Source organism: Platichthys flesus, chromosome 20, assembly GCF_949316205.1.
Source record: "Platichthys flesus chromosome 20, fPlaFle2.1, whole genome shotgun sequence".
Classification (NCBI taxonomy): Eukaryota; Metazoa; Chordata; class Actinopteri; order Pleuronectiformes; family Pleuronectidae; genus Platichthys; species Platichthys flesus.
Genome location: NC_084964.1, coordinates 702570 through 724928, shown reverse-complemented (window position 1 = coordinate 724928; position 22359 = coordinate 702570). Strand labels below are relative to the sequence as shown.

The 22359-nt window shown below is 41.0% G+C and overlaps 1 protein-coding gene across 1 annotated transcript in view; it reads right to left on the bottom strand.

Moving 5' to 3' along the window:
• Window positions 1-22359, bottom strand: part of myo15b (myosin XVB) — a 111215-nt gene that overhangs the window by 66511 nt on the left and 22345 nt on the right. The window contains exons 15-26 of the mRNA XM_062378709.1: window positions 15934-16065; window positions 14733-14858; window positions 14573-14650; window positions 8324-8472; window positions 7889-7934; window positions 7654-7778; window positions 7188-7302; window positions 6933-7108; window positions 3990-4083; window positions 1638-1697; window positions 1455-1512; window positions 1225-1349 (exon numbers count right to left, since the gene is read on the bottom strand). Coding sequence (XP_062234693.1) covers window positions 1225-1349; window positions 1455-1512; window positions 1638-1697; window positions 3990-4083; window positions 6933-7108; window positions 7188-7302; window positions 7654-7778; window positions 7889-7934; window positions 8324-8472; window positions 14573-14650; window positions 14733-14858; window positions 15934-16065 — 1284 coding nt within the window. The remainder of the gene's footprint in view (window positions 1-1224; window positions 1350-1454; window positions 1513-1637; window positions 1698-3989; window positions 4084-6932; window positions 7109-7187; window positions 7303-7653; window positions 7779-7888; window positions 7935-8323; window positions 8473-14572; window positions 14651-14732; window positions 14859-15933; window positions 16066-22359) is intronic.

Genomic DNA, 22359 nt, shown 5'->3' with positions numbered 1-22359 from the left:
GTGTTCTCCCCGGTACTCTGATGCCCTCAAAGCTCCCTGAAGTGACGTTTTAGATTAACTGATAGGGAGTTTGATGCCTTGCCTGGACAGGTGAACAAAAACATAATCTTTTGATTTATATTCCATTGTTATTTGATTATTTTCTTGATAATACTGGATACAGTTCTCCAGATAAAGACCTGAAATATAAACATATATGTGATACAAATTTTAATTGTTGTACAAATATTTTTTTTATCATGGCTTCATTTCACTAATTCCAAAGTTATCAAGTAACTCACAACTGTTTTCTATAAATACACAGGCAGCCCAACCCTGCCCTAGCACCACATGAGATTTACAATGACTGCCCTTCCCAAAGCAATTAAGTATATCATAAATCATAGCAGGAAATGTCTTGATTATCAAGGTGATTTAACTATGTAATCTGGCATTAATCATAGGAAAATAATATGGCATGATGTTCAGATATCATTATGTCCAGGTACTGCGGTTGAGAGGGAGTTGTGCAAGTGGGGCACACCAGATTCAGTCTTTGATCTTTAGTGTGGGTGGGATTTTCTACATGTATAATGTTGAAGCAGTCCAGGAGAGACAGGAATTCAGTAGCCACTGAGCAGCTGCTGGACTCCACATGAATGTTGAATTATCCAAGCAGAAGTTTAGATGGAGATAGAGATGTGGTGCAGACATAAGTGAGTAGTTAAGAAAGTTCAGATATGACGGTAGTCAAGGCTTTAGGCGAGCGATAAATGAGGTCAACCTGGAGCTTTTAACACCAAGCCAGTGTGAGACAACGCAATTAAATGAGGTGACCTTTTAATGACATGCATGGAAATTGATAAGTTCGATGTCCAGACTTAAAAAAAAGTATATTGGACCCATACCCTAAAATAAACAGGAAGCTTCCGTTGTTGATTGTAATGTCAAATTTTTGCTTGTTTTTTGTTATTTTAAGGCATTTTTCTTTAATGAACTCATCCTCCAGAATTAATCACAATAACTTCAAATTTGGTCAGTGAAAACAAACAACATCGACCATGAAAGCTGTGCTAATTGTAAGTTGTCCTTCAACGGCATGCCCGCCAAGTTGCCATGAAACAGCATTTATATATATATATATATATATATATATATATATATATATATATATATGCAGTGTGTGTTTACAGTCTAGAGAACCAGGACGGAATTTATGTATGTGCATGCTCCAGCGATACTCACCTTTAATATGGACTTGGCATAGCGAGAGAATGGATATCTGTCTATATCCAGAGGCAGTGTGAGCTTGTGCTCTGCCTTCACCTGTGGAGGTGCAACCTCTATTACCCGTAGCAAATGCTGCAACCCTGGTGAAAGATGATGGAAGTAGAATCAAAAAGGAGAGAGCCCTATATATGTGCAGACTGTAGTCTGAATACAGTCAGTCTTCCAGTTGTGCTTATGAAGCTGACCTGCAGCACTGAAGAGTCTGGCTGACAGCTCAGCAGGGATCTCCAACTTGCCCACATCCTAACAATGGTTATCAGTAGAGAAACATGCTTAGTTCTTTTTCACAGGTTAAAATCTGTTTTTTTATCTCCACTTTTATAGATCTCCATGATGATAGCATTAGATCACTTAGTTTGTTGTCTTACCATTCCTGCAAAGACAGACTCTGTCTTTGTTACAGTTTTTTTGTTCCCCTTGTGTAATTCCTGAAATGAAAGACATACAAAGCCAGTCAATATAACATCTTGTCCTTGTGTTTTGAGTTATGTTCAAGGTTCAGTGTGTAGAATTTAGAGACATCTAGTGGTGAAGTTGTGGTATGTGTGGTAGCCTTCAGTTGTCATAAAAGGTGTTTAGTTGGTCCCTGTAACAAACATGGTGGCCTCCATCGAGAGACCCGCTTCCGATGTAAATATAACAATATAACAACAATTCTTACAATTTAGATATTTACACTAGTGAAAACGCAATAGGATTATTTTATATTTAATTTATGCCATAGATCCATTTCACCTTAATGTTACACTTTGGACTGTTCATGCTTAATTTAGCATCCTTAAACTCAAGCTGTTTGTAGAACCACTGTGTATTCCTCAGTCCTCAGGTAAATTATTAGCTTGGTATCCAGGTACGTCATAGAATTTAATGCGTCCTAATATCTCCATGCTGTATTTATTATTTAACAACTTGTGATATACATCTGCAACCAATTTGGTCTTGCTGCTCTGCTCATATAATTGGCAAAACAACTCTGAAATCCAGGTTTGTTTTTCTTCAGAAGGTTTATTACAGTAGTAGTATTACTTCAATAAAGCACAGCAGTATCACTCCAATATTATTGAAAAAAAAACTTCCTTTCTAGTTTAAATTATTAGATTTATATTTCATCATTAGTTGATTATTCTCTTGATTATACTGGATACAGGTCTCCAGATAAAGACCCAAAAAATAACGTAAATGTGATACGCAATGGGGGTTTAACTTGGTATACAAACATTTCAAGTGCAAATATTTTTTATCATGGCTTCATTTCACTAATTTCAAAGTTATAAAGTAACTCTGTTTTCTATAAATAAACAGGCAGCCCAACCCTGCGCTAGCACCACATGAGATTTACAATGACTGCCCTTCCCAAAGCAAATAAGTGTATCATAAATCATAGCAGGAAATGTCTTGATTATCGAAGTGATTTAACTATTTAATCTGGCATTAATCATAGGAAAATAATACAACAAAATAACAAGAAAGAGAAGTTATGAATTTTTTCATTTCAATTTAGCTGACATAATCCAATAGATATAATCAGTTATTCTCTTGTTTATTTTGCATTGCTCCTCCCGAGATCTAAAAGACACTGTACAACTAATACATAACTTGATCTTTGTGTGTAACATTGGTCACATGTTTTAAACTCAAGTAAACCTTATGCATTACTGCTTTTTATGTTTGAATTGTATGCTTGTCTGCACAGGCACACTCAGGATACATTTGACACATTTGAATTTTCAGCTACCTAACAGACAGAGTTTGACTTACTTACTGGAAAGTGCACCAATTTACAAGTATCTTCATTTTCTCCAAAACCCCCACAAAATCACCTCTTCATTTCTATAGGAACACTCCTTAGAATCATTTTACACATTTCCTTGGAAATTATTAGGAAACTAGTGAGTTACCTAGGTCTCTGAACAAGAGTGCAATAAAATCAAAACATGTGCTTATATTTTATCAGAAGTTACAGAAAGATCTGTAAAGCTTCAATATGAATCTTGTCTTTTAAACTTAATTCTGAGGTTAAGATTATGAACAAGTGAACAGCTGCATTACGAAATCTGTGAGAAGACACCTCATAGCACCACTTGTCATGGTCAAAGTCTTGAAAAACAACGAGAGTATGATAAGAAGAAAAATAATAATTGTAAGTGAAGAAAGAATAAGAAAAATAGATTAAACCCAAGCAGTACCTGAGAGAAGAATCTTTAGGTTGATTCAAAAACAGCTTCCTCTGTATCTATCCCCTGGGTTTGCACTATTTTAGGAAAAAGAAGCCTCCTGTTAAAGCTAGAACTAGAAGTCTAAGGAACAGGTTACAGAAGGTGGAACAAGAGATTTAGTGTTGTTTCAAATTTAATTGCGAAAGGTTGAAGTCCGTGTCCAGAGTGTGTAAGCAGGGCGTGTTTGTGTCTGTGTCAAACTGACATGACTAATGCAAGATAGGAAAGTTGGTTAAAGGAAAGGGATAACATTTCTTGTAATAATAATTAATATTTATTTATAATAAAAAAACGTAAATTAACAATAATCTGAATATAGATTTCATTATGAGGTGAAAAAGCAAACTCAGAGACAATTAAAAAAGAAAGGTGACCATAGGTTCTTTATTGCCAAAGGTTTTTTGTTAGAGAAAAGGTTTACAGCACAATAAACTAAACAAAGAGGAGGTTGCCAGGAAACCCAATCAGGGGCTTTGCTGGGCAACATCTCTCTTTACTATTTACCTTCCTCCAATGACGTCTCTTAATGATGTCTCTTGTTATCAGCATAACCGCCCAGAACTGGGTGAAGGACTGCTTCAGACGCTTGTAGTACTTCCTAGATGAAGGGAGGGGGCGGCAACACAAAGTGTTCAATGTTAGTATAGCACTCGCTGACCTCATTTTAGGCTTCAGGTGAAACGTAACTCCCTCTCAGCTCTAATTTCTGCCTCATCTTTAAGTTTTCTATCCTTCTCTAATACACCTCTTTATCACCATTAATTGAAAATTATATTTAGAATTGTTTTCATTGCTGCTCATTTGAAATGAAGAATTTTTTTATCATTACACTCAGGACACTAGGTGGAAGTAACAAGTCTTTGTCATTCAGACATTCTACTTTTCTTGCACTGGAGAACTGTCTTCCTCTATGTCAAAACTGATGCGCTGCTCTCAGTTTGTCTTGGACAGGTCTGCTTAAAATCCAAATCCAAAGATAGGATGGGACCCATTACACCAAATTTGCATCATAGAAGCTAGAATCTAGACAATGGGATTTTCCTCACTCGTTTCACCAACCAAACAAGATTTTGTTTTAAACTTTATTAACCTCTGACTACAGATAGATGGTTAAATCGTCAGAAGTAGGCTATGCTGTTGTCCACTTGTAATTAGAATTGACAATGATGTCACAGTGGGCTGACATTTGGGTTTATTAAGTTCAGACTCAAATTATTTTCTACTTTGTTAAAATACCTTTTTTATTTGACCTGTTTTTTTTAACTAAAATTATATATATATATTATATGTTTTTTAGTGTCACAGCTCATGCAAAGACTAAAACAACGACTCTCAGGTGGGGCCATTAATAAAATACACACTGAACAGGCTTACAGCTGGTCCAGGCAAACAGGGCTAATGGGTTGTATGGCAGGTCTATGAAAGTCATGTGAGAGCCAAGCTAAGTAGATAAGACATCACTACCTCTAAGCCTTTAAAAGAAAAAACTAAACTACACACATACACTTATAGGAAGTAAAGTCAAAAGCTTACCTATTTAAGATCTTAATCAAATGTGGCTGCGATAAAATAATATAAAAGTAATAAAGGACTTCAAACGACACAGTGGTACCAGAGTTACAATCGGATGTTAATAAATGCTGTCCTAGAAAAATACGTTTTGAGCAGTGATTTGAAGATAGGCAATGAGTTGGCGAGCCCCAATCTTGTCAGGTAGGGAGTTACAGATCCTCTGGGCCCTGACAGAGAAAAGCTCTGTCACCCTGAGTAGTCAGCTTTGACCTAGGGACCGCTAACAAGGACAAGTTGCGACTAGGATTGTAGGGAGTCAGAGCTGCGAAATGTAACAAGTGGCCAGCCCATGCTGAGCTTTGAAAGTTATAAAAAAAAACTTCAAATCAAACCTAAAGATTCAAAATCATTACTTATCTTCCAAAAGTGAATAGTCTTTAGTGTGACCGCCCCCATTAAACAGTGGTCAGACAAAGAATCTTTGTCTTTCTTCTACTACTTCACTTTACATATTCAGATTTTACTTCTTCACATACTTCTTTAGTATATCGTCTTTCCTTTTTTATTGTCTCACAGTTAAAGTTACCCTATCGATTAACATAAACTTAAGTGCGTTTTTAAGTTAATTCCCTGCGAGAGATCAGCCAGCTAATCAGAAGACCAGTGATTCATATGCTTATTTTTGTTAATCTTTTAAATAATTTTACAGTTAAAATAAAGTTATTGTTTAAAAAAAATTTAAATTTAACATCATATGACCATCACCAATTTTTCCCAGTATTTTGATAAATTGATAAATTGTCAATAACGTTAGTAAAGCGAAATCCCCTTTATCGCATAACCTGCCACAATCACCCAAATAGTCACCTTTCAATTTCATTGCCAGATATCAAGATGTTTATTTATTCCATTTTGTATTTTCTTTGCATTATGATCCGTGTAAACATTCCCTTAGTAGATATCAATAAATCTCATATATTGGTATCCGGTTGTTGCATTTGTGTCTTTTTAAGTGGAGAACAAGATGCATTGAATCAAAAATTCATGACTTCATGATCTGAGACTGATTATTTATATCGGAGCTGGTGTCCCAGTAATGCGTAATAATTTTTTTTTCACTCCCTTCTCTCTCCAAGCAGTACCAAAGGTCAGCTTATAGATAAAGAGCCAACCAACAGTAAATGTTAGTGTCTATGCTGAGTGTCTTTTATATCCAACTCAGTTGCGCCAGCCATTCATAGATGTGCTGTTGGAATGGGTGACAGAAGTAGAGGAAGATACGGTATATGGGGATACTGTGGGAGACATTTTAAGACTTGGTGTTGCTCATGTTACTCTGTTAGCGTTTGTTTATTGCTCCACCTCCTGGTCTCCTTGAGTGTACATTAAAGTAAAGTCCCTGAGTTCTCTTTTCACCAGCTTACAGAAAACTTCCATAACAGAAGGCATCTGGAATGGACCATAACACAGTAGAAATGTGTATTGTGGTCAGACGAGTCAGTATTTCATGTATTTTTCAAAGAAACGGATGCCGTGTGCTCCGGACCAAAGATGAAAAGGAACATCCAGGCTGTTACCAGCAACAAGTCCAAAAGCCAGGGTCTGTCATGGTATTGGGTTTTGTCAGTGCCCTTGGCAAAGGTAACTTACAGTTCTGTCATGGCACCATTAATGCCGAAAGGTACATAGAGATTTTGAAAAGCAGCATATTCTGCCTTCAAGATTCAATTTTTTTCCAGGGACATTTTTCAACAAGACAATGTATAACCACATTCTAGCTAAGCACAGTCAAAGACTTAAAACCAAGAATCACAAGTGCGATATGTATTTGATTGAGTTGTCTCCTGAAAATCGAGAGATTTTGTCACAGCTTTTATCAACTTCTATTCCTCTCTGGTCTCTATGAATCAGAATCAGGTTTAATGCTCTCTATACCTGGCCTGGTGTCCTCGAATGTGGCTCTGAATGACAATGGCTTTTTGTCTGAAGAACTTGAAGTTCCTTCTGCAGAGGAAGCCCCTGATGTTCCTCTGGATGGTGATGGCAGCCCAGGTCTGAGTGCTGTTCCACTTCTCCTCCAGTTGCTTGTACAGAAGCTCCTTGAGGAACAGCTAACACACATATAAGTTTGAAAACATTGATATGTATAGTAGAACTTCCAATGAGACTCATTATTAAGTAAATAGGTACCTTGGTAAGACCCAGTCTGTAGTGTTCTTCCTCTGCACCAACCATGTCCAGCAAAGCCAGTGTCTGTTCTTTGTCTGACACCTCACTCAAATGTTGGGTCAACAGAAGCCCATACCTGTGATTGAAATGGATCATATGGCAAGCTCATTTTGGAAGCTCTTAAATCCCCAATGATGCAAATTATTTGCTAGTGTCAGCACCATAACACAACTTCGACAGATCATACCTGTTCCTCCATGCATATGAATTACTTTTGTTGTGGAGGGTACTCTAAATAAAAGAAGCCTCTATGAAATAACAGATCCACCGTGGGAAACATTTAGCTTTACACTGTTGTTGCTTGCAAATGTTTATCTGAATATTCCCACAATTAGAATAAATCAGTTGTTGTGAAGTGCTATACATATTTAAGTAACAAGTACTCTAATAATGATGTGGGCAGGTAGGCTTTGTATATTTGCAACACCTTTCTATGAAGTACGAGTATTGAAGCCGGATGGGAAAACCCTCTTTCCGGATGTGGATAGTCTCCAGCATCCCTCCATGCCTCAGCTGGGCTGACATATAGTCCACATCAAAGATACCTGGTAGCTGAAAGAAGATATGTGAAATCCAATGCAAGCATTGTTTGTCCAGGAACATACTGTCGGTACCTGATATTATAATACTAGATAACATTTAAATTAATCAATTGAGGTCACCTTAACATAGTTTGGCTTCAGACAACGAATAAACATAGTTTTGCACCTGGTTATAAAGTGAGAAAAAGCAAAGACAAATATTACTTATCAAGAAGTTGTTTTCATCTTTAGACATGCCTGCAACTGAGAGCTGTTTAGTTTTTGAATTATCATAGAACAAATGTTTGGCATATCGTATGACTATTAACCAACAGCAGTACACATGATTAACACATATTCAAGAAACATCAGACCCATTCGGTCAATCTTGCGAAATCTCTTGTAGAGTGATGATTCACACAAATACATTTTTGGATATATTTGAAATGGAACTTTATATTCCATTACATATATTTAAATAAATGACCCCAAGAAACTACAGCTGCTAAATGCATGTAGTCAAACTGTATCCACTTCAAAGGTTTTTTACTGATCAAATTATTTGTGTGTTGGTACCTCTCCAGGCGAGTGATGAGTTCATTCAAGGACTGGAGGAAGTGTGAGGCAGCAGTAAAGTGCTGCTGGCGAAGGCCTTTCCTTCTCCAGCCAAGCTCTCTCTGCTGAACGTAATCATCATGAACCTTCTGGAACATCTCTGACACCATCTGCTGAACACGGCCATATGAAGTAAAACATTTTTTGTTTGTGTGTTTTTTGATTCCTATGGGTGTTTTGAAATAACTGGTTTCTCATATTTAAAGTCATTGTACAATGTATTTTCTTAAATATTTTTTGTCTTTAGACTACTGCTGGTCATGATACCACCTATAAATCATTTACACTTTCAAATTTTTTTGTATGTAGCTTGTTGATAATTTTTACTGTACAATACTTAATGACACTATTTCCAACAAAACAATTGATTAATTAATAAGAATTTATTTTCACGAAAGGTTTGACTTTTTTATCTCTTAATTATCAGCAGAGAATATATAAATTGATGATCTGTCTGACATTTCTGGACGTGCAATTTGCTTAAGTTAACTTCACTCCCATGCATGTAAAAAAAACTTCACTTTGTCATTATGACATCTGGTACATAAACGAATATGTCTCAGGTGATATACTTATCACACACCTGAGATCCTTGAGTAGGATGCTCAATACTGGACACTTACTCTACAATATGTTTTTGTACCTCCAAATGGTTAATCAGTGAATCTTAGGGTCCCTAGATGCCATCCACTCAGTTGGTGCCCAATCATCTTCATCCAAGCCCTCTGACTGCTCTTCTCAGCACTCTGGAGAAGTCTATAGCAGTTGGTTAGTCTTCCCTTGTACTATCTTAACCCTTGTGTTATCCTTGCTTCCCCCGGCATATTTCGACACACATGTAGGGCAATATACACCTGTGCAGCCCTTGCAGATGTATTTGTTATACCGGCAGCACACGGTGCAAGTTTTAAAGTCTTTTTTACTAGGACATATCTGACACCTCTTCCTCTTATACGCCCTGAGCGGGGCTGCTGCTTAAGCCGTTGAAAAGGCCGGACGCTCGGGTCGAGCATCTATGGGGACTATAACTCTCTGTGCGGCGGCTGCTTTTACGGTTTTCACAACCACAGCGGACGCTTCCGTGCGGTGGATACGCTCCCTTTGTTTGATGAACGGAGAAACAACAGCTTTCACAGATGCTCTAGGAACACCCACCGCTTGTTCAGCTTGCCCTGCAGACAGTCTGGGTTGATCTCTCTCCATATCACAAAGGTGTTGTAGGAGGGACGTCGATAACGTTGTGAAAGACAACCATGGGCCAGCGCTCGGTCATCCTCCTTCAGTTGTATGTTCCGATCACCTTGTCTAGGTTATCCATGCCAGCTTTGCTGCGGTTGTAGTCCAGGACAGTTGTAGTCCAGGACGATGACCGGTTTCCTGTGCTCAGGAGAAACACGTTCCTGTTTTTCTTTGGGATGTAAGACACCAGAGTTGCGTGAATGCAAACTTGGAGGAGAACATCTCTCTTCCCCTGACCATGAGCAGCCCTCTGTTACATCATGCACTACCCGCAACCCCAAGTTCCATTCTGGGCGTCTGTTGCCCGGCTTTCCTGTATACTTAGCATCTACCAAGCGTAGTAGATGCAAGTGTATACAGGAACCCTAACCCTAACCCTAACCCTTGCTCATCCACGGTCAGTTCGGGCCCCGGGTTGTAGAGACACGTTAGCCGTGCCAACCATGTGTCCAAGACTTCTCGAACAGGTGCCAATTTGTCTGTGGCTTGTCTACAGCGTCTCGTCTCGCGGTCGTCGAAGCGCAGCCATCTGGAGTACGTGTGGAATAGTTTGAGGGGCATCGTGGCACTAGATTATCGCCCGGCCGTTCTCGGGGTGCCACAGGCCGCTGGCGGCCTCGCTCCGGGACCTGTACACGCCCGCTATCAACGGCGGAGGAGGAGCAGTGGCTCCCCTCTCGGCCGTACGCCCGCGATGCCCACATTATTTCTCCGTTTCTTGACTTGAAGGTCTCTCTTTCCACAAGTCCGGTGGGGGTGGTGATGAAGCCGTGGTCTTGTCCCTCTTCTTCTTCGTCCAAAGATGACAAATCTGCAGAAGCATCACCCACTGGGTCGTAGTCCTTGTCGTCTTCGTTGTTTTCTACCTCATCATCCAAGTTGTCCTCCATGTCGTCCTCAAAGACATCTGTCTTCTCACCAGTCTGCTACTCCATCTGGTTGTGCGTCCCCTTCTAGGTCTGGCTCTGTTGCTCAGAGGAGGGTTTCTCGGAGAATAGCTGTTTCAATCGTGCAAACGCGATATCATGGCATGGTCAGGGAGGGTGGCACACAGTGAATGGGACACCGGTTTCTCTATATACCCCTCTAGATTAAAATTGGAATCAGGTGTGGGTCTGACTGACCCCGCATTGCAGCACCCCAGCGCCCTCCCTGGGGGTCTAATTGGCTCTCTAGAGGAAGGCGGACCATGCTGCTCTAGCGTCGTAGGATGATGGCTCCGAGGAAGGCTGCCATGTCTCACTCTATCCCACAGCTCTGCTCTTTTTAAAATCTTTTTGTTATTTATTATATTTTATTTTGTATTGTGCACTCCGGTAAAGCGAGCCTTATCATCACATATGATAGAGATTAACTGTCCATCGGGTTGACGGTACAAACGTTTTTCACCGGCACCAACTACAAACAAAGAAGACTACCCATGGCGGTGTTTACCTGCGGTACCTGGATCACGGAGGCGACAACGAAGGAAACAAGGGTCGCGGGCCAGCGTCCTGGTCCAGCTGAGGAAAATGCATTCTTCTGGCTAATGTTCAGTCCCTGGCCAACAAGCTGGACAAACTTCATAGCAGATTGGCGTTTCAACGGTACATTCAGTTTTATAACGTGATGGTTTTAACAGAGACTTGGCTCAACCCCTTGATCCTGGATTCCGCCATTGTTCCCGAGGGGGTCTCCATTCACCGCCAGGACTGGACAACAAACTTGGGGAAGAGCAAGGGAGGAGGTGTCTGCTTCATGGTGAACGATCTGTGGTGCTCGGATGTGAGGATTATTTCTTCGGGCTGTTCTCCGGACCTGGAGCACCTCATGATCAGATGCTGGCCTTATTATATCCAGAGGGAGTTTACTTTGGTCATTATAACAGCAGTGTACATTCCGCCACACGCCGACCCCAACCAGGCACTGGACAAGCTGCATGCGGTGATTGACAGGACAGAGACACCAAGGCCCAAGGCTGCGTTTATCGTTGCCGGGGATTTAAACAACGCTAAGGTGAGGAAAGATGTGCCGAGATACTACCAGCACATCAGCTGTCCGACGTGCGGTGCAAACACGCTGGACAATGTTTACACTCCCTTCCAGGGTGCGTATATGGCCCTCCCCCGCCCCCCATTCGGTAAATCAGATCACGTTTCAGTTCTGCTGCTGCCTTCCTATAGGCAGAAACTCAAGCGTGACAGACCGGTTACTTGGACCATTCAGCGGTGGACCGACCAATCAGACTCGGCTCTACAGGACTGCTTCAGCACGACGGAGTGGTGCGTGTTCCAGGATGATGATATCAACACGTACACAGACGCGGTCATCTGCTACATCCGCAATTGCATCGATGACATCGTACCCAGGATTTCTGTACGAACATTTCCCAACCAGAAGCCCTGGATTAATGGTGACGTCCATGCTAAACTCAAAGCACGGACTGTTGCCTACATCTCAGGTGATCTGGAGGAACATAGGAAATCCAGGTACGTGCTCCGGAGTGCTATTAGCAGTGCTAAGAGACTGTACAGGGACAAAGTGGAGTCCCATTACAAGGGATCCAACACAAGGAACATGTGGGCCGGACTGAGAACCATCACAGACTACAAAGCCAAGACCAGCAGTGCTGATGTAATGTCTGCATCTCTCCCAGAGGATCTGAACACTTTTTCTGCATGCTTTGAGAGCAGCCCCCCGGCCCAGGAGGACCGCTGCCCGCCACCGTCATATCCAGGGCAGACGTGTGGAAATCCCTCAACCGGATCAACACACGCAAGGAACCTGGGCCTGATGGCATCCCTGGCTGTGCTGCTGTGTGCAGATCAGCTGGCAGATGTTTTCACAGTCATCTTTAACCTGTCACTGCTCAAGTCTGTAGTCCCTGCATGTTTTAAGAAGACCATCATTGTCCCTGTTCCCAAGAAAACTAAAACCCTCTGCCTGAATGACTACCGCCCAGAAGCACTCACTTCCATCATAATGATGTGTTTTGAGGGGCTGGTACGACCATTCATCACCTCCTCCCTCCCTGACCCTCTGGACCCTCTTCAGTTTGCCTACAGGTCAAATAGGTCCACTGCAGATGCCATCTCCCTCACCCTCCACACTGCCCTCTCCCACCTGGATCAGAGGGACACATATGTGAGAATGCTGTTCATCGACTACAGTTCAGCATTCAACACCATTGTTTCCCTGAATCTCGTCACCAAGCTCAGAATCCTTGGGGTCAACATCGCCCTCCATGAGTGGATACTGAACTTCCTGGCGGGCAGACCACAGGCGGTGCGGATTGGCAGCACCACATCCTCCACCCTGACTCTCAACACCGGTGCCCCCCAGGGCTGCGTGCCCTGTCCTCACCTGTACTCTCTCTTCATGCATGACTGCATGGCCACCCACAGCTCAAACACCATCGTCAAGTTTGCTAATGACACCACTGTCATAGGCCTGATCACCGGCGATGATGAGGTGGCCTACAGCGAGGAGGTAAGAGCCCGGACATCTTGGTGCCAGGACAACAACCTTGATCTCAACGTCAGCAAAGGGAAGGAGCTGATCATGGACTACAGGAGAAGACAAGGAGTGGAACACGCCCCCCTCTTCATCAACGAGACCACGGTGGAGCGAGTAAGCAGCTTCAAGTTCCTCGGGGTCCACATCAGAGATGACCTAACCAGGATCCATCACCCAGACTCCATCAGGAAGACGGCCAGACAGCGGCTCTTCTTCCTCCGCAGGCTGCGGAAGCTCCACATGGACTCCAGGATTTTCTGCAACTTCTACAGGTGCACTATAGAGAGCCTCCTGACTGGCTGCATCACCGCTTGGTATGGCAGCGGCACCGCCCTCAACCGTAAGGCTTTACAGAGGGTTGTGAAGTTTGCCGTTTGGCCGACGGTACCGCAGCATCCGGGCAGAGCTGCCATCTCAGAGAGTGACACAAATGAGACAGTGAAAGACGCATGGACAGAGCTGAGGTGAGCTGCCACGATGCCAACTGAAACTACTGGACAATTTATGTTTGCCGTTCTCTTCTAATGGGGCATGTTTAAACCTGAATAGTTTTTCTCAGGCTGTTGTTGGGAGATCCCGGTGGCTAACCCTAACCCTAACCCTGGCAGCATCGTTTGCCAGTGTTGACATATTTTTTCCAATTTTCCAGGGCTGTAGGACCTGACAGGGTTAATTTGTGTTTTTGCCTTGAGTGAGGATGGTCTTTTAGCCCATCGGGCTGTCCTTTAGTTTTGATGAAGTTGGGAATAGCGGACATGTGGGATCCTCTCCCCACTACTGGTTGAGATTCGTGGGAGATGGAAAGACATCAAGGCAGCCATGAAGGTGGAAACTTGTGAATGTCCCTATCTACCATTGGTCTATCCAGGAGATATTTTTTTCCACTCCATCCCATCTCACTCATTGCCCTTGCCTCACGCTTTCATCACTCAGATCATACCAGAATGTGGTCAGAGTGATCAGATATAAAGACTCATTGAGGAAAAATTGGGGTGCGTCCAGACCTGGGCTGAGCACTGACCACTTTAAACGGATCAGTCAGGAAGATTGTTCATACCAGGTCTGAACAGGGTAAATGTAAATCCCCTGTTCTTCCCTCCTTTAGACCCAGGTGACATTGCATTACAATGTCTGTACCAGCTGATCACGCCTATATTTGCTCACAGTCTAATCACTCCCCTCTCCCCACTATTTAACTGTTCCTGTGTCCCTCACTCTGGGTCAGTCTACTGTGACTGGGTTGTTATGTATTTAAAATAAGTAATCATCCTTATGGTAAAGGTGTTGTTACGAAGGAATGAGATTGTATGTGTTAAAATTGAATCGGGGGGAGAAGAGTGACTGAAATTGCTGTCTTTTTAATTCATGATACTTTCAGTATTTTTCCTGTTAATCAATGCCAAACATTCAGCTTTGCTATGCTATGCTAAGCGAATGGGCCCTCATTGATAACTTGTGTAAGTTTCTAGTTTTCACCTTTAACTGACTCCTGGCAAAAAGTTCAACCACTTCTGTCTTGAACTGGTCATGGTTCTTATTCAGGAAATTCTGAACCTAAAAAAGGAAAGAGCATTATTTAAATTAAAATTGTTTTCACTGCATCAGCTGCAATCAATTGTTGTGCTTTGCCTAGTACCTGATAAGTGACAGGTCCAGCATAGTGATAAATAGTAAAGACTGGAAGTGGGCTTTTTGGCTTGGCATAGTGGGGGCTGTTCCCATGGTGGTAGTGGCATTTCTGGAGGAAGGTGTGGTCAGTGGCCTGAAAAATAAAAAAAAATAAAGCCCCTTAATGTTCAATCTATCAATGACATTTTATTTGCATAGCCTATCTTCACAAATCACAATTTGTCTAATAGGGCTTATCAAGGTGCGACAAAAACTTTTAAACAGTGGAAAAAAAGCTATTGTCTGTTATGGCAGAGCATTTGAGTAGGCCTAGTGTATATCAGCAGTCTCGTTAAAAATAATAGTCCACGATCAGCTGCCACCACGATCAGGATCCATCAGGTCCATCATCTGTCAGGGATCGGATGAAGCAGTAGGACCCAGACGCAGAGCATAATCAAGGATTGTAATTTTAATGAAAACAGAGTCTTTAACGGACAAAAAAACTATAAACACTAAAGGGGAAACTGGAGAAACAAAAACACAAGGAGGAAAACACAGGAGGCTTACACAGGGGATGCAGAGACCTGGGACACGGGACAGGAGAGCAGGACAGGACAGGAGAGCTGGACAGGACATCACAACAGTTAAACAAACGATCCGATGAGGACAAAGGGAAGCACAGAGACTTATATATATACACACAGGGAAGGCAGGGGCAATTGAACACAGGTGTTACACATGACAGGACTGGTGCAGACAATCACAGAGACAGGAGGTGAAGAAAACACTAGGATCAGGGCCTACAAATTAAACCAGAAAACAGAAACACGGAGTGTGAAAACATGAAACAACTCAAATATACATAACAGAGATTTACTAATAAACAGAAAACACTTCAAACAGCGGCTGAACCTAAACAATTGAAAATACCAAACCGTGACAGAACCCCCCCACAACAAAACTGTGTATAATAATATTGAAACCTGAAATATGTTTGATACATCCTTGGCTGATGTAGCTGACCCTACAGTTCTCAAAGAACACAAATGCGTTCACATTGAAAACATATAATATGCTAATTATATGTTTACCCAGTTGTCCCCAATATATTTGGAAAAGTGATCAATCCATTTGTTAGAGATCTTAAACATTGAATAAGGTGAATACCCGAAGGATACGAAGAGGGATATATGTATATTTATGAATGTGTGTGTGCATATCTGTACCTGGGGGAGGCAAGTCTGCTCATCCAATATATGCAGGATGCCTTGTGGCCTAGAGGAAATCAGTTCCAGACAGGGGTTGAAGTTCTTGATATGCATGAAGTTCCACTGGATCTGTTCTGCACTGTATTCTTCCTATAGGACACACACAGTGATACTACAGTGGGTGCTCATTGGTTTAAATAATGCTAGTTCTTGGTTTCATTGACCAGTTTACCTATTACTTAGATGAAAACACAGACTACCATCATCAACCCCATTCTGAAAGGTAATGCGTGTCACATAGGTACATGGTCGTGATTTTAAACTATTAATAACTATCAAGTAACTTTGTGGGAGTTTTTCTTGGCTATTGGGGTCTGTGCAGCCGACTACAGCGCATCTTGAGTGCTTCATTTGCTTCATGCTGCTAGCTAGCTATTCCAGGTGTATCCGAGGTTTTCAAAAACTAAGTGAAGTACTTTGGCAGATATCATATCTATAATGAGTGTAGGTGGGGCGGGGGGGATGATATGGGGGGGGCGGGCCAAGGCCATGTGTCAGGGCTGGCAAAATGGCAAGCGTGAACAAAAAAGCAAGACGAAGAAGCAGTGTTGGAATAAGCAAAGTTCTTGGTTTATTAACGTAGCAGGGGTCAGAAGCCAGACAGTCAGTCAGAGAAGGCAAACAAATCTAGTAAGGAGCAGGCAAGACCGGAATCCAGGATATAGCAGGCAGGTCACAACGGAGATCAGGCAGAGAAGGCAAAAATCTGGTAATGAGCATGCAAAACAGGAGTCCAGGGAAATAACAAGCAGGTCACAACGGATATCAGGCAGAAGACAAGTCAGTAGGGAAAACGCTGGAAGGCTAGGTACAAACACACTAAACCAGGGTGTCAAACACATGGCCTGCCAGGGGGTCCAGCTTGGCCCGCCGGATGCAAGGCATGCTCTAAATTAAGAAATTTAAATTAAAATAAAAACTTAATTTGTTAAATCATCATCGTATCAGGCCAGCATGAAATACCAGGAGCAGAAAATGTGTGTGTGTGTCTCCAGACAGCACACACACAGGCCCCAGGGATCCGCCCCCACTCACTCACTCATAGAGATAAATAGATAGATACTTTATTAATCTCGTGGGAAATTTAGGTCATCCAGTAGCTTATAACTTAACCGACATACATGCATAAAACACATATACATAGGTAGAACTAGGGTTGCAAAATTCCGGGAATATTCAAAGTTTGAAACTTTCCATGTGAATTAACGGGAATATACGGGAGTTAACAGGAATAAACTGGACATTTTGTGGGTAATTTATACTAACTGTATTTACCTTTAATATACAGACATATTTATAAACATTTTGTTTTGTCATAGGCTGATTTGAGCCCTGGGGAAACTTTGGGCACTTGACTATATGCTTCTGGATCTGTGTCATTCTTAATATAGTTCTTCGCATCGTATTTGCAATCTACATTGACTGGGGGGAAATGTCTCCACACATGAGATAATGCACGTGAAATTGTTCTGTAGAATAAGATGAGAAAAAAGCTTGTAAAAAAACACTAATGCAATGCTAGAGATATAAGTAGTTGTAAACAATATATAGATATAAACAATTGGAATCGTCTGGAAAACAATTACAAGTCTAAAAGGAGAGCGCAGTTCATGCCTGCCTGCTAGCATCTTAGCAGACTCTACTGTCTTAACTGAACCCTCTGACATCTGCTCTGCTTTTGACATTTTGCTGCAGCTGGGCACCTTTTTGAAAATACTGCACATACTACTGATCTTCAAGCAGATCCCTTCACAGCCCCCGCTTTGTGGGTTAGGGTTTTAACTAAAGCTAGAAACACTGATTTTAACAGTTTAAAACTCTACTCTATAAATGGTACAGCTCTGGAAAGGGTCACCAGCTATAAGTACCTAGGCATTTGGGTTGATGAGAAGCTTGATTTTAAACCACATGTGAATCAACTCATAAAAAAGTTAAGAATAAAATTGGGCTTTCTCTCCAGAAATAGGTGCTGTTTCACTTTCCTTGCCAGGAAACGCATTATTGAGTCTAGTTTTTATATTAGTTTTAGATTATGGTGATGTTATTCATGGAAATACATCCCAAACCTCACTGAAATCCCTGGATGCTGTATACCATTCTGCTTTGCGTTGTATCACTGGAGACCGCTATGGCACACACCACTGTACTCTTTATAACAAGATTGGCTGACCAGCCCTGTCTGGAAAAAAGGGATAATCATTGGAAGATCTATATTTACAAAACAATCACTGGGCTACTGCCATTAAATCTCTCCTCTCTCATCACCTGGAATTGTAATAACCTCAATACCCGCTCCCAGAGCTGGCTCTCATTATATCTGCCTCGGGTTAACACTAACTTGGGGAAGACAGCTTTCTGCTATGAAGCACCCTACATCTGGAATGAGGTCCAAAAATTGTTAAAATTGGCCTCATTTATTTCATTAAAGGAGTTCTCGAGTCTTGTTTCATGTAGGGCTGGCTTCTCCTGCAGTGATTGTAACTGTTAGTTGGGTTAAGCTTAACCATATTATTTTATATTATTTATTGAATTGTCAGGGTTGATTTGTGACCTTTTACTTTGTATTGCTGTATGTATATATGCATATTTATTTATTTATTCTTATTTATTATTTCTCAATGTTTTACTCTTTATTGTAACCTCGGCACCATTGTAAATGAGGGTCTTATTCCTCAATGTGTTTTCCCGAGGCTTAAATAAATAATCAATCAATACTGCACATTCATTGTCTTGGTAGTAAACAGTTTAATCCAAAAGCATATTCAAATACATAGTTGAAAATCCACAGCAAATATGGATTACAAACTTTGTTCATAAGTAACACTTAGTCTACAATAATGCCATACTTTTATGTTTCCTATCATTTTATTAGGGACGGACGAGCCTGAAGGACACAGCTGTGATGACCATGTTCTGTCTCTTATGGCGAAGAAGAAAAATAAAACACTGGGTTCTTATCTATAGTGTATCAAATCAGAAAGCAAAAGATAAACATTGTTCTAATAAGTGTCAATTTTTTAACCATCCATAATGACTATAGAAACTAACTCTAGTATCCATGACACTTAGCAATGACTGCCAACTCTAAACAGTTGCAGGCCGTCTTTAGTTAAGGGAGGAAAACATGAAGTGTTGTGCAGGTTGTCCTCATGTTGACCAGCCTGAAGCTGCCGATCTCCACCATGTTGCTGCTGAGGACATCAGGTGCTGCAGTGCTTCATCTAATGAAAAGAAGAAACTCACTATTAAAGAATGTTTTGTGTTGTGTATGAAGCACCACAGATGTCTAACAGAACCGATGTACTGGGCTCAGGGTTTGTACCCTCATGGTTAAATGCACATATTTTAAGTTGCTTTGGATAAAAGTACTGAAAGAAATAAAACATTTTAAAAATTGATAAAATGTCTTTCTACCTCATCAGTAATATTCAAGGTGATAATCTCCCACAGAGCTGTTAATAACAGTCCACATCAAGTCTCTCCACTTCCCTCAGTGTGAAACATAATTAAATAATTAATATGAGTCTTATTTATTCACTCTAAAATTCCATAACAGGCTAAATAAACGAGGTGCAATAGTAATGGTGGATATATCAGACTGTATCAGAATATTTGTGAAACAAAGTTACTATGACATGCAACTTACACATGAAGCTTATTGATATTAACTTATTAAAATAAAAAAATCAAGTCACAACCAAACACACGACTCTGTAGTTAACTTGCTTCAATCTGTTCATTAGATGTGTTAAATAAACAGTAACTTTTATAACAATTACGTATTAAAAAACACTTGAGGCATGTTATCATATGATTATGATGATAGATAAAGCAATAGGTTTTGTTGTATAGTTTAAAGGTTACCTACCTCTGGTTCATGGTAAAGATCACGACCATCCGGTAGCAGCTGCAGCACAGCGCCAGCCTGTTAGCACCAGCGACTAGCATGTCGCCGGTAGCCGGTTAGCCGTAGCCTAAGCTAACCAGGCATCTAGAGCACTGCTGCCGTCGCACAGCTGTGAGTCGACACTCGCGCTCCTCTACCTTGCCCATTGATTGGTTAGCCTTGAGGTAGGAGGAGACAGCACCGGCAAGATGGCGCCGGGGGAACTCCTCCTACTAGCCTCATTCTCGCTCTGAAGAAACCAACGGGTAACGTCACGGACCCAATAATAGCAATAGCAATAAAAAAACAGTTTTCTTTATTGTCGTTCTATAATTTCATGAACGCAACAACTATAGTTTAGTTTAGTATAACTTTATATAAAACTTTATAAGCTCTGTTATTGAATATGTTTTGTGGCTCCAGACAAATTTTATTGGGGGAAGAGGGGCAAAATGGCCCTTTTGATAGTAAAGGTTGCCGACCCCTGTCATAGACCTATTCTAGGAGGGATATCTAATGGACAACCTAAGTACTGCAAGCTAGACTATTATGCAGTGTAGCAGAGGTGGGACCAAGTCATTTTTTTGCAAGTCCCAAGTAAGTCTCAAGTCTTTGCCCTCAAGTCCCGAGTCAAGTCCCGAGTCAAGACAGGCAAGTCCCGAGTCAAGTCCAAAGTCAAGACTGACATTCGCTCAAGTCAAGTCCAAGTCCTGCAGTTTGAGTTTCGAGTCTTTTCGAGTCCTTTTGATCACTGAGTAATAATATATTTACACAGATCATGTATGCTTTTAAAATCTGTATTTATTTATTTATTTATTTATTAAAACAAGTGCAATTGAAATTACAGAAAAAAATTGTGCCAACATTGCACTTCCCTATTGCACTATTAACCAGTCATTTTTAACATTTAACTCATATTTTGCAAGAATATTCTTCATTTTAAACCACTCCTACAGAATGAACACATTTGAAAAAACAAGTGCAACTGTAATTATTTGTACAAAAGTGCTAACATTGTATTTTGCATTTTAACTAGTTCCACAGCAGTTTCTGTCCTGTCCTGTGTTTATCTCACCTCATATTGTCTGTGTGTGTGTGTGTACATGTGAGAAACATAACAAATACATGAACATGAACATTTCTGTCCTGTCCTGTGTTTATCTCATCTCATTTATCTTACCTCATATTGTCTGTGTGTGTGTGTACATGTGAGAAACATAACAAATACTTGAACATAACAATGAACAGGGTTGTGCTTTTTATATGTCAGGGCCCTATGCTGAATTGCATTTGCAAAAGACCAAATTGGCCAAAAGTCTGTCAGTCATTTGTGCACGATGTGGACGTAGTATGATTCCACCCAGTGCCGCTGCGAGCCATTTTGGTGCCCTAAGCATAACTCCTCTATGATTACATTAAATAATCATCAATAAGTACAAACAAGAATAGTCAATCTTCTTTAACTTTTTTTGAGCAATTTAATTTATCTCTTGTTCTGCCTTTTTTGTGATATACATGGCTAAAAGGTACCTAATATTTCTATACTGAAATAATGTCGGCATTATAATTGTAAGCTAATTTATTTAATGACGTTATTGTTGAGGGTTGATTTGTATTTCGGGTTTTAAGTGGGTTGTTGGTAGTGACTCTTATTTTGAAAGGGGGTTTTAAAGGAAGTGGGTGCTGTGATGAGTGAAGTTGTAAAATGAACGGAGAATAAACGGGTGTGCTGTCCCGAGCGCATGACCTGCTCTCGTGTCCTTTGTCGGCTGAAGCCGGACTTATGATACAACCAAACGCTCGGCTACATAATTATAATAACTTTGATAATTTTTCAGTTGCTTTTTTTTGGTGCCCCCTCAGGACTTGGTGCCCGACGCATAGCGCGTAGTGCGCGTTTTGGGAGCGGCGGCGCTGCACACACAGACGCACACAAACACGATGACAGATACAGAGCGATCCTTAATAACATACTTTTTAATCTTTGTGTTTTGGGGAAAGGAGCAAGTCTTATCAAGTCAAACGGCTCAAGTCCAAGTGAAGTCACGAGTCATTGATTTTGAAGTCCAAGTCGAGTTGCAAGTCTCTTTACATTTTGTCAAGTCGAGTCTAAAGTCATCAAATTCATGACTCGAGTCGGACTCGAGTCCAAGTGATGTGACTCGAGTCCACACCTCTGCAGTGTAGACACAACACAGGGGGTCCCTGGGCCTGAGAAGGGAAGAAAGGAGTTTAAAGTGGCTATTAAATGTAGACTAACTAGACTAAAATGTTCCGAGTTTTTGTCGACGAAAACTAGACTAAAACTAAGAAGGATAAAAATGACTAAATGTTACTACAACTAATATGCATTTTCGTCTAAACACTATGACTAAATGAAAAATAGCTGCCAAAATGAACACTGCAATGCAGTGTCAGAACATAATCGATTCATGTTTTCTGCTATGTTCATTCTTTTGACAATGTCCTGCAGCTGCATAATTATTACCACCGCTACT